The 15,392-nt window shown below is 54.4% G+C and overlaps 1 protein-coding gene across 4 annotated transcripts in view; it reads right to left on the reverse strand.

Moving 5' to 3' along the window:
- Nucleotides 1-10,544: 10,544 nt before the first annotated feature.
- The window catches only part of ASCC2 (activating signal cointegrator 1 complex subunit 2), a 35,068-nt gene continuing 30,220 nt past the window's right edge, over nt 10,545-15,392 (reverse strand). For all 4 annotated transcript variants that reach the window (XM_070475548.1, XM_070475546.1, XM_070475549.1 and 1 more), the window contains 5 exons: nt 13,727-13,820; nt 13,333-13,463; nt 12,708-12,807; nt 11,482-11,561; nt 10,545-11,096 (listed from right to left, as the gene is read on the reverse strand). In XM_070475548.1, the coding sequence (XP_070331649.1) occupies nt 10,925-11,096; nt 11,482-11,561; nt 12,708-12,807; nt 13,333-13,463; nt 13,727-13,820 (577 nt within the window). In that variant the 3' untranslated portion in view covers nt 10,545-10,924. The remainder of the gene's footprint in view (nt 11,097-11,481; nt 11,562-12,707; nt 12,808-13,332; nt 13,464-13,726; nt 13,821-15,392) is intronic.

The following is a 15,392-nucleotide window of genomic DNA, read 5'->3' on the forward strand; positions in this document are numbered from 1 at the left end:
GCATAGGTGCCTCATCAAGCAAGTTCCAGAAGGTCTCTGGAACTCTCTTCTGAGAAGTTGGCATCTGATATGTCAGCTCTGAGAAGTAGGACCTCTCTCTGGGTGAAGAGTTTTATGCTGATGTCCTATTCCTCTAGCTTCTCCCTTGCATTCAGTAACATCTCTCCAAATGTGAGAAACCATTCATTCATTCATTCAACCAGTACGTCTCGAAGGAGTGCCTGTTTTTCCTGGAACTGTCTAGACCTTGGGCAAATAGTGAAGAACCAGAAAGACCCCCACCCTCTTGGAGCTAAAGCATTCTAGTAGGTGAGACAGACAGTAAACAAGAAAGGAAATAAGGATTTCAGCTCATGTTGAAGGCTATGAAGAAAATAAAACTGGGTAACCTATAGGGGCGACTCAGGTTTGAAGAGCAACGTTTGATGGTCAGGGAAGTCTTCTCCAGGGAGACGACATTTGAGCTGAGATCTGAATAGAAATCTAGTGAGGTAAAGACCCAGAGTAAGAGCGTTCCAGGAAATGAAAACAGCAAGTGCAAAGACCCTGGGGTAGATGTGAGTTTGGTTCAGTCACTGAACTGAAGGAAGAGAAGGGGTGAAAGACAGAGTCAGATATTGTGTGGTCTAGTATAGGTCACACTAAAAGAGTTTGGATTTCATTCTCTTTTTTTAATCTTTTGATTTTTTAAAAAAACATGTATTTATTTATGGCTGCGTTGGGTCTTGGTTTTGGCTCACAGGCTCTTCGCCGCGGCATGTGGGATCTTCTGTTGTGGGGCACAGGAGCTCCGTAGTTGCCGTTGCCCAGGTTTAGTTGCCTCATGGCAAGGGGGATCTCAGTTCCCTGACCAGGAATTGAATCTTCATTCCCTGCATTAGAAGGCGGATTCTCAACCACCGGAGCACCAGGGAAGTCCCTGGTTTTCATACTACAAAGAAACGGAATCTCCTGGGGAGTTTTCTGAGTAATGATTTACTTTATATACCGTTTACTATGAACCAAGCATTGTACTAAGTGTTAGCGGTTCACGGCACTTAATTTGAATAATTGCAACAATCCAAAAGGTAATATTATTATTCCTATTGAATAGCTCTAGTGAAGGGTGGAGAGCACAAATGTTTTAACAGTCCTGGGGTAGAATTCATGCCCCACCACTCACTGGCTGTGTAAACTCAACCAATTTATTCACCCTCTCTGAGCCGATTTCCTCATCTGTAAAATACCCACCATGCTCTTCACAGTGACAGCTATGATTCTTGTTATTTCTGGAGATGCTGTCATCTTGGAGGGGTGTCAAGGGGAGTGAAGATTACTGTATAGTAAATTCTCACCCAACTGTCTGTTTAATTAACCCAACCAGGGGCTACCCTGAAAACTTCTGGCATTTCAGGGCTGCCGGCCAAGGCTCAAATCTTTTCGGCTTTGGGTGGAGTCCAGTTTGTCCTGGCAGCTCAAAGAAAGAAGGAAGGTCCAGCCCTCAAAACATTCTAGTCTAGTCCCTGGTAGACACAAGGATGCTGCCTATCAGGCTGGGTTCCCTGGGATGCAGACTCTGTGCAGGAGGCTTATTGATGAGTGCTTTTGGGGTCAATGGGCTTCCCTGGTGGCTCAGAGGGTGAAGAATTTGCCTGCAATGCAGGAGACCCTGGTTCGATCCCAGGGTTGGGAAGATCCACTGCAGAAGGGAATGGCACCCCACTCCAGTATTCTTGCCTGGAGAAGTCCATGGACAGAGAAGCCTGGTGGCTGCAGTCCATGGGATCACAGAGATTCAGACACAACTGAGCGACTCAACAGCAAGACATGCTTTTACCCGTTAAAGGATGCAAATGAGACATGGAAAAATGTTCACAATGTCTTATTAACTGAAAAGAATGGTGAGAACAGCCTGTGTTGAATGATCTCACTTTTGGAGAAAACCAATGTTTATATTCCTTTTTCTAAAATAATGCTGGAAGGATAAGAACGAAACTCCTAACAGTGATTCTTTCTGGTGGTTTTTCTTTCTTTGCTTATTCATGTGACCCACGGCAAGCATGTCACTGGTTTTGTAATAAGCTGGGGGTGGGGAGCAATGTAAGTTAATTATAAAGAAAGAGATTCCATCCGGTAACTCAGCCAGCCCTTCCAGCAACAGGGCACCTGGACTGTCCTGCAGATGAGTCTGAAGTCTCCCGAGGAAGGGACAGAAATCCATGATTTTAAAATGTCTGAGCCACGTGAAGTGTTGGAGGGAATACAAATTCCTTGGGCAAGATGGAGGTGATGGCAGCTTCTTGAGTGTGAGCAAAAGATGAACACTCTGTACTGGGGGCGGGCAGCGGCCCACGCAGTACATATCACACGCACACTCACACACACAGCTGCCTTCTCCGGGCATTCACCCAGGACCAGGCCATTAACATACCCCGTACCACTGGATCCTCAATCCGAGGTAGGCACTGCTCTCCACCCCAATTTACAGGTGGAAAATGAGGCTCAGAGAGGTTAAGTGTCTTGCCTAGGGTAACACAGCTAGTGAGAGTGGCACAGAGGTTCAAAGTCAGGCTGGTTGGCTCCAGAGCTCAGATCCACTACCCTACACTGTGTAAAAATCATTTTCATTGGGGCCTTGGCCTGATACGCTTGGATTTATGCAGAGACTGGAAGCCAAGGGCAGGCTCCAGCCGGCATCGAGGACAAGGTGGCGATGGAATGCAGAGTGCTGGCCCCAGTTGGCGAGCACAAGGCTGCCGCCTGCCTTCCTGCCGCTCCAGGCTTGTCGCCCCCTCAGGCCTGCTGCACATCCTCTTGCTCTGGACTCTTCCTCTCCACCGAACCCTCAGAAGCCTGCCATGTCCACTGCCTGCTCAAACGCCATCAAGAGCTCCCCGCTACCTACAAGATCAAATTCCGTAGCCTGACAATTTCAGATCCAGGCTACCTCAAACCTCACTTTATTCACCTTCTAAATAAGGGGCCCTTGCTGGGGGTTCCCACGGCTCTCTCATCTTGTGATTCAACGTAGATTATAGGGGGACTTCCCTGGTGGTTCAGCAGTTAGGACTCCAAGCTTCCACTTCAGGGGGCACAATCCTTGGCTGGGGCACTAAGATCCCTCATGCCATGCAGCATGGCCAAAAAATAAACAAGGATAAAAATCGATGCCGAAATAAATCCATGATGAACAGCAAAAAACTCCTCCCAAAGCAACAACAGCAACAAATCCCGACATGGATTATGAGGGGACTTCTCCAGTGGGCCAGTGGTTTAGACTCCACGCTTCCCCTGCGGGGTCACAGTTCAATCCCCGGTCTGGGAGCTAAGAGCCCACAACCCATGCAGCACAGCCAACAGTAACAACACAACAGCCAAAAAACACAGGGCTGCTGGAAACAAAGTCCAGGTCTGCTCCTCTCCAGCTCGGCGACCTTGTTGGCATGGAGTGGGGGTTTGGGCAAGTTGCGTCTCCTCTATGATCTTCAGTTTCCTCATGTGGAAAATGGGATGACAATATTAATAACAATAATAATACCTAGGGGTGCTTGGAAAGACGTGAGATGATGCTTGTGCTGTGCTTAGCACAGGTCTACGGGGAAGTTTTGTTACATTGCTTTAAGGAGGAAGTTAATGGGGTGGGGGGGAAGCTGGCACAGTTTGCAGGGATCAGCGCCTAATTAGCATATTCAATCCGCAAAATGCAGGCTGAGAGCTTTGGGCTTGACTGTGCAGCTGAATCATCCAAGGGACCCCATCCCCCCACAGCGCTGTTGTCTCAGCTGCTCTAATAGGAGCTACCTCCTTTGCATCCCTGGGAGGCCGGATCACTTTCTCGTGTTCCCTTCTGTCCCCCTTATCTTGTTCCTGGCGTCTTTAACAGTGTTGTAAACCCCCGCTGCCTCGTGCCTTCCTCAGACAGACCTTATCTCCTCCCCACACCTTTCACCATGTAACAGAGTCCTCTCTGCTTCCGTCCATCTTCCTTCCTTCCTGACAACTTAGCAGACTTCTGTCTCCCTCCTGTGTAGGCCTTCCAACAGAGAAGCCACTTCCCGCCCTATGACTGCAATTCCGTGAGAAGCCTTATCTCCTTGGTTCACTAAGCTTTCCTAATGAAACCCATCCTTCAAACTGCAACCTCCAATGGGTATCCTTTCCTTCTGCTAGGAGACTATGGCAGAGTAGTAATTTAGAAAATATGTCCTGTCTGGCTTGCTACTCTCCTTTCCTTTCTCCTGCCCCTCTGTCAATGGAATGACTTGATCAGGGGGGTTGTATCAACAGAAGCATGGACTGTAGAATGAGGGAGGTGATACATCCTTTTCTTCATGCTGAGCCAATCATGTGTGGAGTACTGTGGCTGCCAGCTCAAGCACCAAGCTATACTGAGGCGGGAAAACCAAGGGGCTGCAACTATGGACTTTGAGGGCTGTCGTATCTGGGTTTGAATCCTGACTCAGCCATGAATGAGCAAGTGACTACCTTGCTAAATGAAGCTTCCAATGACACGTACCACCTGGCTTTGTTTCAAGGATTCAGTGAGCTAGTTAACGTCCAACAAGGCTGAGCGGGGCGCCCCCTCTGGGCTCCCAGGGCACCTAGCGCACACCTATAGGCTGGCTTGAGCCTGTCTCCTCTCCTTCTGGTTCCTGTGTGTCCAGAGCAACCTGAGCCCTGGGAGAACTTCTGGGAGGACTGCCCTGGAGCACTGGTGGGAGGCATCCACCACCCCTCGCCTGGGGCCCTGTGAGCAGGGCTCTGCTAGGTCGCCGGCCACCCCACGGCAGGCCGGACTTTACACACCTTATGCCAGCCATCCTGCCAACATCTCCGATCTACAGACAAGACAGCTCTGGCTTAGAGAGGAAAGGCCACCTTGCTCAGAGGCACAGGGTCCGGGAGTGCCTGAGGCCAGCTGGGTCCTGACCCCAGAGCCTGGCTCCTTCTCTGAATGGCAAAAGCAATATAGGCTGCTGGCCATTCAGAGGCCCCTGATTGCCGGTGGAAAGTTCTGGCCTGGCCCTTGCTGTTGCTCTGAGTTTGCGGCTCCAGGGAGGAAGCAGTGCTTTTGTGTGCGGACCCCTCCTGAGCGGGGGAGCCCGGTTTTCCAGGCGTGACAAGCAGGTGCATTCCCTTTAGCAGGTCACCCAGCCGGCCCTCACTGTCGCGCCTCTCCCGGGGCCTGGGGGCGGGGCTCTGCCCGTCGTCACGTGGACCCGGTGAGCCGGGCACAGGAGCGGGCAGTGGCCTTCCGCTCCTCCAACCAGACTCCCCACCGAAGGGGTCTCAGCTCCACGGTTCCCCGGCTTCCTAGAGGCACGGGCCTGGGGGAGGCTGCTTCATGACAGAACTTGCCCATGAAGGCAAAAGCCTTCCTCCGATTTTCTGTCCTTCTGCTGGGAACTGTTGGCAAAAACGCAGATGCTGGCAGCTCTTGAACTGTTCATGGCAGAGTGAAGGGCTGCTCACTGCAGTTTTTTTCTCTCTCGACTAAATGAGGTTCACTGCTCTGAGTGTTCCCCAATAGTGATCCCATCTGACCCCCCCCCAGTTACTGGCCCCCATGAGGCAAGAGGGCTTGGAGAAGGATCATCCCTGTTCTGCACAAAAAGAAATAGAAGCCCAGAGAGTGACTGACCTAAGGTCACACAGCTTATTGAAGGCTAGGGCCTGGGCCCCAGCCTCCTGCCTCTTCATCCAGTGCCTTTTTTCATCACCCCTGGCCACCTGTGTGAGCAAATTAACAATAAAAAGGATGGACAAATGAGGCCTGGGGGTGTCTATGTGAAGGAACGCTGAGTAAACCAGATGGGAGACAGGGTGGGCGCCTGTGTGTGATCTCTGTAAATAAAATTCCTAAGTGCATAGGAATGATGGGTGTTCGTCCCACTGGAGGCTCTTTTTCTGCCAGGCTCTTCTGTGAAAACCACTTTAAAGAGGAGAAAACCACAATTACCCCTTGGGATGACAGAGCACTTAAGGGAAATGTCAGGTGGCAGAGGGTGGGTTCATGTAGCCAGAAAAATCATATTCTGCCACAATTTCATCCTTGGAGAGCTAGAATTAAGAACCCATTGTTTTACAATTCAGAGTGAAAGAAAGCTCCATATCACCTCCAGGGCTGGGAGAGACACACGGAAGCCTAGTGAATTCTTAAACAGGGCACACCTCCTCTATCCCCAGGGGAGGATCTGGAATTTGAAATCCCAGGGGCCTGAGATTGGGGCAAGTTGGGGGTTTTAAATAGATTGAAAAACTCTGGACTCTGCACCCTTTAAGGCTCCCTGAGTCCTGCCAGTCCATGTAAAATTCTCTTGATGATTATCGATTGTTGGAAGAGAATTTCTCTTATGATGTGAAGTTGGAATTTAACGCTCATTTTAAGATGTCCCCAGCCCCCATCTCTCTTCTCTCTCTCTACACACACACACACACACACACACACACACACAGGGCTGGAGATGGTAAACTTTAGACTGAATTTTTTACCTTGGTTCAGCCAGTGGAATTGCAAGAGCTTCTGACCACAGCCAAGGCCCCTCCCCGCTGTCCCGGCATGGAGATCTAGATAAGAGTTGGTGCCAGGTTGCCCCTGGTTCTACTGGGCTGCTCTGAGGGCTCCAGGGGGGCCCTGTCTCCATCCTTACCCTCCCTGAGGACTAGCTGCCCTGGCTCCTTCTAAAGATCCCATAAACACACTCCAAGTGCTAATACTCCTTCCTCACCTCTGAGCCCTTGCTTCCTTCTCTTTGATGTCAAGTTCCTGTTTAAAAAAAAATTTTATTTTTAATATATATTTCTTTGGCTGTGCAGGTCTTAGTTGCTGTAAGTGGGATCTTTAGTTGTAGAATGTGAGCTCTTAGTTGCGGTATATGGGATCTAGATTCCCCAACCAGGGATTGAACCCAGGCCCCCTGCATTGGGAGCAAGGAATCTTAGCCACAGGACCATGATGAAGGTCCCTGAAGTGCCTTTTAGATGCGCCCACTCTCCTGCCTCCCCTTCCTCATGTCCCATGCTTCCTACTGGCTACTTCCCCATCACTTCCTGGCAAAGCTGGGCAACAAGCCCCACTGCCTTAGTCTGTTTGACCTCGAGGCTGCAGACTGACCCAGCATTCCCTGCCCACCCCCTCCACCCTCCCACTTTCACCCCATTTTTGACCTTCCTGCCTCTTGGCCCCCTCCCGGGCCTCCACACCCCCCAGCCTCTGCATCCCCATCTTAGCTTCCAGCCTTTCCCTGACTTCCCCTGGAGAGAGTCTCAGGGCAAAAACAAGGACCATTCAGTAGGCTGAATGGCAAGGCTGAAAGGATACATGAATTTGAAAACAGAAAAATAGAAAGTGAAAAAATGGAACAGAGAGACTGAGCTCTGGGGTCACAATGGCAAATGGTCCAACACACATGCCATCGATCCGAGTCCTGTCAGCTTGGCCTGATGAAATGGCATTTCCTGTCCTCTTGTTCTGCAGCTGTTTGACTTTTTTTGTTTGTTTGTTTCTTTGTAAGAAACTAGTAACAAGGATGCAGGGGTGGGAGGAAGAGGGATGGCAGGAGACTTCAGGGTTAAGAGTCGGCTTTAGGGGACGCTTCTGAGACCAAAGCCCCTGTTGGTCACTTGCTAAACGTGTGACCGCAAGCGGGTCACCTACCCGCTCATCTGTACCTACTGGGTGAGGATTAAGCAAAAATGAGCCAAGCAGAAAGTCTGGCCGAGCTAAGTGCACAGTGAGTGAAGTCGCTCAGTCGTATCCGACTCTTTGCGACCCCGTGGACAGTAGCCTGCACCAGGCTCCTCTGTCCATGGGATTTTCTAGGCAAGAGTACTGGAGTGGGTTGCCATTTCCTTCTCCAGGAGATCTTCCTGACCCAGGGACCGAACCCAGGTCTCCCGCATTGCACACAGACGCTTTACCATCTGAGTCAACAGGCAAGTGCGCAGTGAGTGCTTTTTATTCTAACAACGAAGAATTGAATAATTGTGGTCTCACCACCACCATCAGCCATGCTCTTGTCATCACTTCTCATTCTGTACATTCCCTTCCAGACTTGGAAAAATGCAAAAAAAAATCCAGCTCTTTTTTCTAACATTTTCACAATCACAGTGTATTATCATGTACTCTGCTTTCAATTTTTTTTTTTTTTTAATTTTACTCGGCCATGTTGCTTGGCACGTGGGCTCTTAGTTCCCCGACCCCCTGCACAGGAAACATGGAGTCCTAACCACTGGACTGCCAGGCAAGTCCCTTACATTTATTCTTAAAAAAAAAAAATTCTTGAGTTTTTGGTTTCTCATGTTGCCGCTAAGTGTTCACTGACATCATGTGAACACATGATGTGTTCACAGGGGGCTACGCAACAGCCCCCTGCCTTTTTGGTGGGCTTAACTTTTGTTTGTTATCTCCCTGTGTTATTTAACCCAAGCTTCTGGTGTGGGCAGGACAGGCAGGTTCTTGCCAAGCATTTAACTCTTCCAGCTTGTGCCTGGACGTCTCGGAGGCCGCTCAAATAGGATGTGCATTCAAGCTCTGCTATTGTCTTGCCATGGGCTCTGGGCAAGTTACCTGAACTCCTGAGCCCCCCTTTTTACGCACAATGACAGGCTCTGCCCCCCACCTCACAGAGGCATAGGTGTACTTGCTCAGACTAACATGTCCACCATCATTGCCACCCGTGGACTAGAAACAAAAACACTCTGGTCTTCAGTCCTCTGGGAAGCACAAATCTTAAAAGCTTCCTGGGAGATGGCTGTGATGGTGGAGTTCTCTGCCCGGGTACAGAGAAGGCACTTACAAGATTCCTGCTTAGGAGCAGTCATCGGGGTGGTGGGGCCGGTGGGCAGGTGGGCAGGGTTCCAGACGCCACTTCATCTATAACGCTGCCCATCTCACACCCTGGGGCCTCCTCGGAGGATCTAATTGGCATTGAATGGAAAACATTCATCTGGTCCCATGTACCCACTTTATAGACAGGAAAACTGAGGCCCCAAGAGGTGAAGGGGTATGCCTGCCAGCACTATTCTGGGTGACCCCTGAGCGATTTTCTTTCAAAGCACCCCGAAAGGGGGCCCTCGTGGTCTGAAATGGAAAATCACCATGAGGTGATGCCTCCAGGGAGACAAAGTTGGACCTGGAACTTGGTTCTGGAAAATTTCAAAAGTGATCTCTGTCTTCTCACGTCCTGCACACCAGTATGCTAACGTGAAGGAAGCTGGAACTCCAGGTGGTCGGGAGGAGCAGATGGTCACGTGCGGGTGTGAGGATCTGTGTAAACAGTGAGGCAGGTACAGCCGGGGAGCCCCCCACCCCACCTCACTTCACTCCAGGCCCAAGAGGTGGGCTTGAGCAGTTCAGAGAGAGAGAGAGAGAGAGAGAGAGAGAGAGAGAGAAAAAATTGGGCCTGACCCTGAGCTGGGCCCCTGGGAAATGCCTCTAGGAGGAAACAGAGTCTTCCTGCTGCCTGTCAGGACAGCTGACCCCGGACCTGATCTCAGCTAACTTGACATTTTGAGGGGAGCATACCCCCACCCCCGTATCTGCTCTGCGCCTCAAACACGCGGAGAGAACTGGCACGGCAGAGGAATTGCTATTGATTTCCACTTGTGTGGGCTGACCTAACAAAACCAATGCGTCAAGTGCCTGTCTGCCTCGCTGCTTCAGACGCTCATCCCAACCACATGCAGCATCTGGGGTGATTTCTCAAGGTCCAGCTGGGCAGGGGCCCTGGCTTCCGCCGATGGACTCCAGGCCAGGCCGAGTCAGGGGGCTCAAGCCAGCAAATGCCCCGCCGCTGATCCGTCACCAATCAGCCACATTCTGGGCAGCCCAGGAATTGGGATGTCTGGCAGCTGCAGCCACGCTGGGAGCTGGTTGGCCCTGGCTGGGAGGGGGTTTTTGAGGAACACAACCTGAAGCCCACTTGCTTCAATTCAACAGGGCTCGGTAGCTGCATTATCACTTGTTTCTTCCTGTCTGTGACCCCCTGATTTCAGAGGATTTAATGGAATGTATGTGTGACCAAGAGCCACTGAGCTCTGGCTCTGGCGTGGCCACTGGCCAGCTGTCCTTGGCAGCTGTGAGATGGAGAAGACACCCCTCATGGGACCAAGGACCCGTAAAGGCCAGGGGTCAGAATGCATGTCCAATCCCTGGTTGCCCACCTTCCGGCTGTGGCCTGGGCAGCCACCTTCAGGTCTCAGCATCTGGCTGCCGTCCCCCGCACTACAGGACTGGAAATCGTACCTACCCACTCCCCAGGGTGGCGGTCGTGGGGGCTGCATGAGGTCACGTTGAGGGCTGGACAGCAGGGCCTCACACTGACCCCTCCTTCTACAGGCAGGGAACGGAGGCTCAGAGAGGGGGGCGACAGTCTCTGGGCCATACAGCGAGGCGGAGCAAGATCAGGAGGGCTTAACGTGAGAGGCAAGCACAAAAGGCTGACGGACAGAGCATCATCCTGCCCTCTTCCTCTCCTGATGGTGGCATCACTGGACTAGGATGGCAGGGCTGAGTGGGGGGTGGGGGCGGGGAGGGGAAGCAGTTATACGCCGGGCTCGGATCATTTCTTGAAAGGGTCAAAAATTTTATTTGAGGACCTTTTTTGTTTTCTGTTTGTGAATATACAAGCTTCCTGCTGTCTGGGAGAAAGGGAGGTGGTGTCCGGCTGCACGAGGCTTGGGAGGCTGGCCCTGGGGCTCCGTGCCCGTCCCTCTGCCTGCTTGCTGGCCTCACGGTTCTGTGGCCGCGGGCTAAGGCACGGTGTGTTCTGCAGGAAGGCGGCGCTCACGGCTGGCTGGTGGATGACGAACCAGGCGGCCTTCTCAGGGGCTGCGAAGCTGAGGCTGTCGAGGGCTAGACTTGAACTTGGGGCCCCGGCAGGGGGCTCCCCAGCGAGGAGGCCCCGGGCGACGGTACCCCCCGGCTGGTCCCGGCGCCGCACTCTCACGATGGTATCATGCCTTTGCTTCTCTTGCGGTCGGCCATCGTCCTCCGGTTGTGGTTGGCCCGGGTGGCCTTGCTGGCTTCCTTCTTCCTGCGCTCCTGCACTGTCTCTCGGCTCTGCCCGTGGCCCCGGGGGCTGCCGGCCACCGCCGTGGAGCTGTCGTGCCGGTACCTGAGGCAGGAAAAACCCACCCCCAGAAGAGTCCATCAGCCGGAGGAGAAGGCCCTGACGGGAAGGGGAAGGGCCTGCTGCTTTCCTCCGAGGTCCCCAGGAGGGGACACCAAGCTTGGGCCCGGACTCCTCCATGCCAGCTTCAGGTCGGAGGAGAGATGGAGTCTGTCACCCACTGGCTGAGTGACCTTTGGCAGATTACTTAACATGTCTGGGCCTCAGTTTCCTCGTCTATAAAATAAAGACAATGACAAGACTAGCTACTTCCTAGATCTGTTGCCAGAACTATCTTAACACATGTAAAGCACTTGGGGGTGTGTGTGGGCTTCCTGGGTGGTGGGCTGGGGCTTCCCCTGCCCACCGCCACAGCGCCTTAAACGCTCACCCCTTCCTGGCCAGGAAGGCCATGCGTCTGGCTTCCGCTTTCTCCCGCAGCACCGCAGGGTCCTGCACAAAGTGGTCGGGCTGTGGAGGAGAAAGGAGAAAAGATCCCGAGCTGCGCCCTTTCCCAAAGCCGGGCTGTGTCTGGCCCCATCTTGGGGATACCCCCATGCCAGGAGTCAAGGGGCAGCCACGGCGCGGCAGGGCGATGCCCCAGAACCCGGCTGGTTGTTCTGGTCCAAGGTCTCCATCGGAAGCCCCCCCCCGACCCTTGTTCCCATTCGCAGCAGAGGTGGCTGACGGCTGGTCACAGCTGGAGCCGGATGATAAGGGGGGGCGACGGGGGAGGCCAGGAGGGCGGCCTCTAGAGACCACGGGGAGCCTGGAACCCAGGAGAGCCGCCTGGAAACTGGCGCTTCCCCTCGCCGGCGCCAAGGCTGGGGGAGACTGGGACCCAAGGACCACAGACAGACTGTGGGGGCCTGGGCTGTGTCAAAAACACAACACAACAAGGGGAATTAGTAACCTGTGGAAAACAGCAGGATTTTGACATAAAAACCTGGGCTAACCCCTTGCCTGGAAGGAGGGAAAGCTCTGGAAGGTCCAGGCCTCCGCTGTGCTGAGGAGCCCCTGGGCAGGGGTGTCTGCTGCCCCCAGCCTCAGTGTCCATCAGGCCCTGCCACTCACTGATGCTGGTGGCCTGGCCCCGGACACAACTGAACCTGTCACCGTGGTGGGAGGATGTTGGGGGGGCGGCGGGGCGGGATCCAGGCCTCCCAGGCTGCAGCCCTGCTCACCCCGAGCAGCGTTGCTCTCATCTGTTTTCTATGAGGCGTTAGTTAAGATTTCACTAGAAGAAAAAGTTTAGTGGCTAAAAAAATAGAAAATGTTCAAACCCATCATCACAGATGACCTTGGGCTCTCATGCTTCTCTGATGTCGAGAATTGCCAACCTGGGCATGGAGGCTGGCCCCCAGGCTCCTGGGCCTAATGAACCCAGCAGCTCAAAGGCCCGGCTTCTGATCCTTCCCCTGGGCCCTTGAGGGGCCTTGGAGGAGGCTTCTAAGCCAGCAGCTCTTTAAGCAGACATCCTGGGCTTAAAGGGACCCCCTTCCTGGGCAGTGATGCTGAAGATGCCTCAGGGCCAGGCTCTGGGAAGCGGGGCTGCGCCCCTGACTCACCCCTCAGAGCTGGACCCTCCCCTCCACCTGCCAGTTGCCAGCCAGGTACCTTGGGGGCTTCGACTGCAGCCTCCAGCTCCTCTTCCTCCTCGTCCTCCTGCCCTTCGCCGGGCACTCTGGTTCTCAGCACCTGAGGGATGGTGAAGGGCCTGAGGGTGGAGAGAGAAAGGGAGATTGAAGACTAGATTAAACCTGGAGAGCGGAGCCTCCAGGGGAGGAGGGGTGTCCTGCTGAGAGGGCCCTCCAGGACTGGAAACCAAAGCGCCTCTGAAGCCAGCTTTGCTCCCGCCCCAGACTCTGTGTGGGCACCAAGGTCTGAGGCGGGGGCTTCAGGGAGGCTGAGCTGGGTCCTGGGGACAGGGGTGGTCTCCAGTCCTCTCTAGTCAGGGCGGCTCTGCCTTTACTAGGGGAATTGGGGAACCTCCCTAAGATCCCACTGGGGAAAGTTTTCTGCAGTTAAGAAGAAAAATGGAAAACTCCTGCATGAGAGCCAGTTGATGGGTCCTCACTCAGGGTGGGCTGGACCAAGCGGCCAGGGGGATGGCTAGGGGTGGAGGGAGCACTGGACCAGGAGTGGGAGGCTGGGGTTCAGGCCCTGGTTTGGTCACTGTCTTGCTCTCGACATCTGTGTAAGCCAGACGCCGGGGGAGGGCCGCCCACGTCAGCAGCCTCACCTGCGGCTGATGAGCTCGTCCTCCGAGTCCGCATCGTTGGCGCCCACCTGGTTGCCGTCGTACGTGTCATCGTACTCGTCCTCGTAGTCGTCCCCGCGGCAGGGCGCGCCCTCGCCCGGCTGCAGTGGCACCTGCGACGGCCGAAGCGTGGGCCCGCGGGGCCGGGCTGCTGCGGGGCTGGCGGCCGGGGACGCCCCCCGCCGCCCCCTCCCCTTGCCCGCCCCGCCCCGCCCCCTCCCCTCCACGCCCCTCCCCCTCCCCGCCCCTCCCCTCGCCCACCCCGCCCCCTCCCCTTGCCCGCCCCGCCCCATTCTTGCCCGCCCCGCCCCCTCCCCTTGCCCGCCCCGCCCCCTCCCCCTGCCCGCCCCGCCCCATTCTTGCCCGCCCCGCCCACCTCCTCCACCACCACGCTGTACTGCTCATAGCGCTGCCGCTGCGCCAGCACCTCCCGCTTGTCGTTCAGCAGGCTCCGCGCGCTCTCCTCCTTCCTGATGTCGAGAGGGAACAGCGGGGAGACACGAAGGAAAGCCATCAGGCTTCGAGGGCAGCGGGAGGGGGCCGCAGCGCGAGGGGCCAGACAGACCACCACTCACTTCTCCCGCCTCTGGCCGCCGCAAACTGAGATCAAGCACCGGCGGGGGGCGTGGGGCTCACCAGGTCCAGCCACTTTCGAGGCCCCCCCCTCCCCCGCCAAGAAGCAGCTATTAGAGTGTAACACGTGTCCCCTTCGAGGCGTCCACCCCGGAGAAACGTTGGCCCCCGCGCAGAGAGGTCTGATTGGGGATTTTCTTTTCAGCACTGTGTAACAGTGAAAAACGAGAGCAACTCATGTCCATCATGGCCCAAGGACCAGGGCCCACAAGATGCTGGGTGGCAGTTCTCAAGAGCGACAGTTTGTGCTGATGGAGACAGAATTCTAAGACATCCTCCAGGGGAAAAAAGCAAGCGCAGAGAAACACACAGTGTGATCTCATCTGTGTAAAAAGCAGAGGGCAGATCAGACCTGTCCCCTCCTCCTGCGGGGACGTCCATATCTATGCATGTAAATACAGAGAGAGGGCTTGTAGGGCGCCCCCCCCCATCCCCGGGTTATTCTGAGGAGGGGCCTGGGGTCACCAGAATCATTTCAAATGAACAAAAACTGAAGAAACAGCAAGCCCACGGGTGGCTTTCCTAGTCAGCTCAGGGGAGCCCCAGCCACTCCCTCTCACCCCCGCTTTTCAGCCCAGGGACCCCGTCTGGCCTGCAGTTCAATCTCCCATGTCAGACGGCACGGCAAGAAAAGTTTGGAAGTTTCACTCCGGTCCTGTCACGGGGGGGCCAGCCGGGGGCGGGGAGGGACGTGTTTGGGAACACAGCTGCAGCACAGCCGCAGTGGGGACTCGGGCCTCTGGACTCGAGGCTTTGCAAATCTGTAGAAGAACCTGGCTTGTCAGACACACAGGCCTGTGGAATGTAGTTTCTAGCCCTGCAGGGGAAAATCAATATGAGATGCCAGGCAAGAAAATCCAGCTTAGCCGTGAAATCGGGCCTCTGGAATGTATCAGGGGTAGGGGGGAAAAACAGAAGAGGCACAAAGCCCGTAGCGTCCATAAAAATCTTCTATTAACTGGCTTTTAGTGCGGAGAGAGCCAGGCGCCTGAGTCTGACGGGCTGTGTCTGGCCTGGGAGCTTGGGGCAGATCAAAACTGGGGCCCCCAGCATGGCGGGTTAGGACCTGCTTCTTTCAACTTTTTTTTTTTAGTTTTTTGTTTGTTTTTATTTGGTTGTGCTGGGTCTTAGTTGCAACATATGGTATCTAGTTCCCTGACCAGGGATCGAACCTAGGCCCCCTACAGAGTCTTAGCCACTGGACTACCAGGGAAGTCCCCCTTGAACAGGTTTTAATAAGGGCTTACTATGAGCTGGGCTGGGGAGAGATTCAGAAGAGTAAGATCTGGATTTGCCCTCATGGAACTCAGTCTAGTGGCAAAGAGCAGAAGTGTGCTAGAAGTGCGTTTCCACGTCCTGGAAACACAAGGAAAGTAGAAGTGAATGGGGGTGCAGGGGGCTGAGTGGGG

Source organism: Odocoileus virginianus, chromosome 12 (genome assembly GCF_023699985.2).
Source record: "Odocoileus virginianus isolate 20LAN1187 ecotype Illinois chromosome 12, Ovbor_1.2, whole genome shotgun sequence".
NCBI classification, from domain to species: Eukaryota; Metazoa; Chordata; class Mammalia; order Artiodactyla; family Cervidae; genus Odocoileus; species Odocoileus virginianus.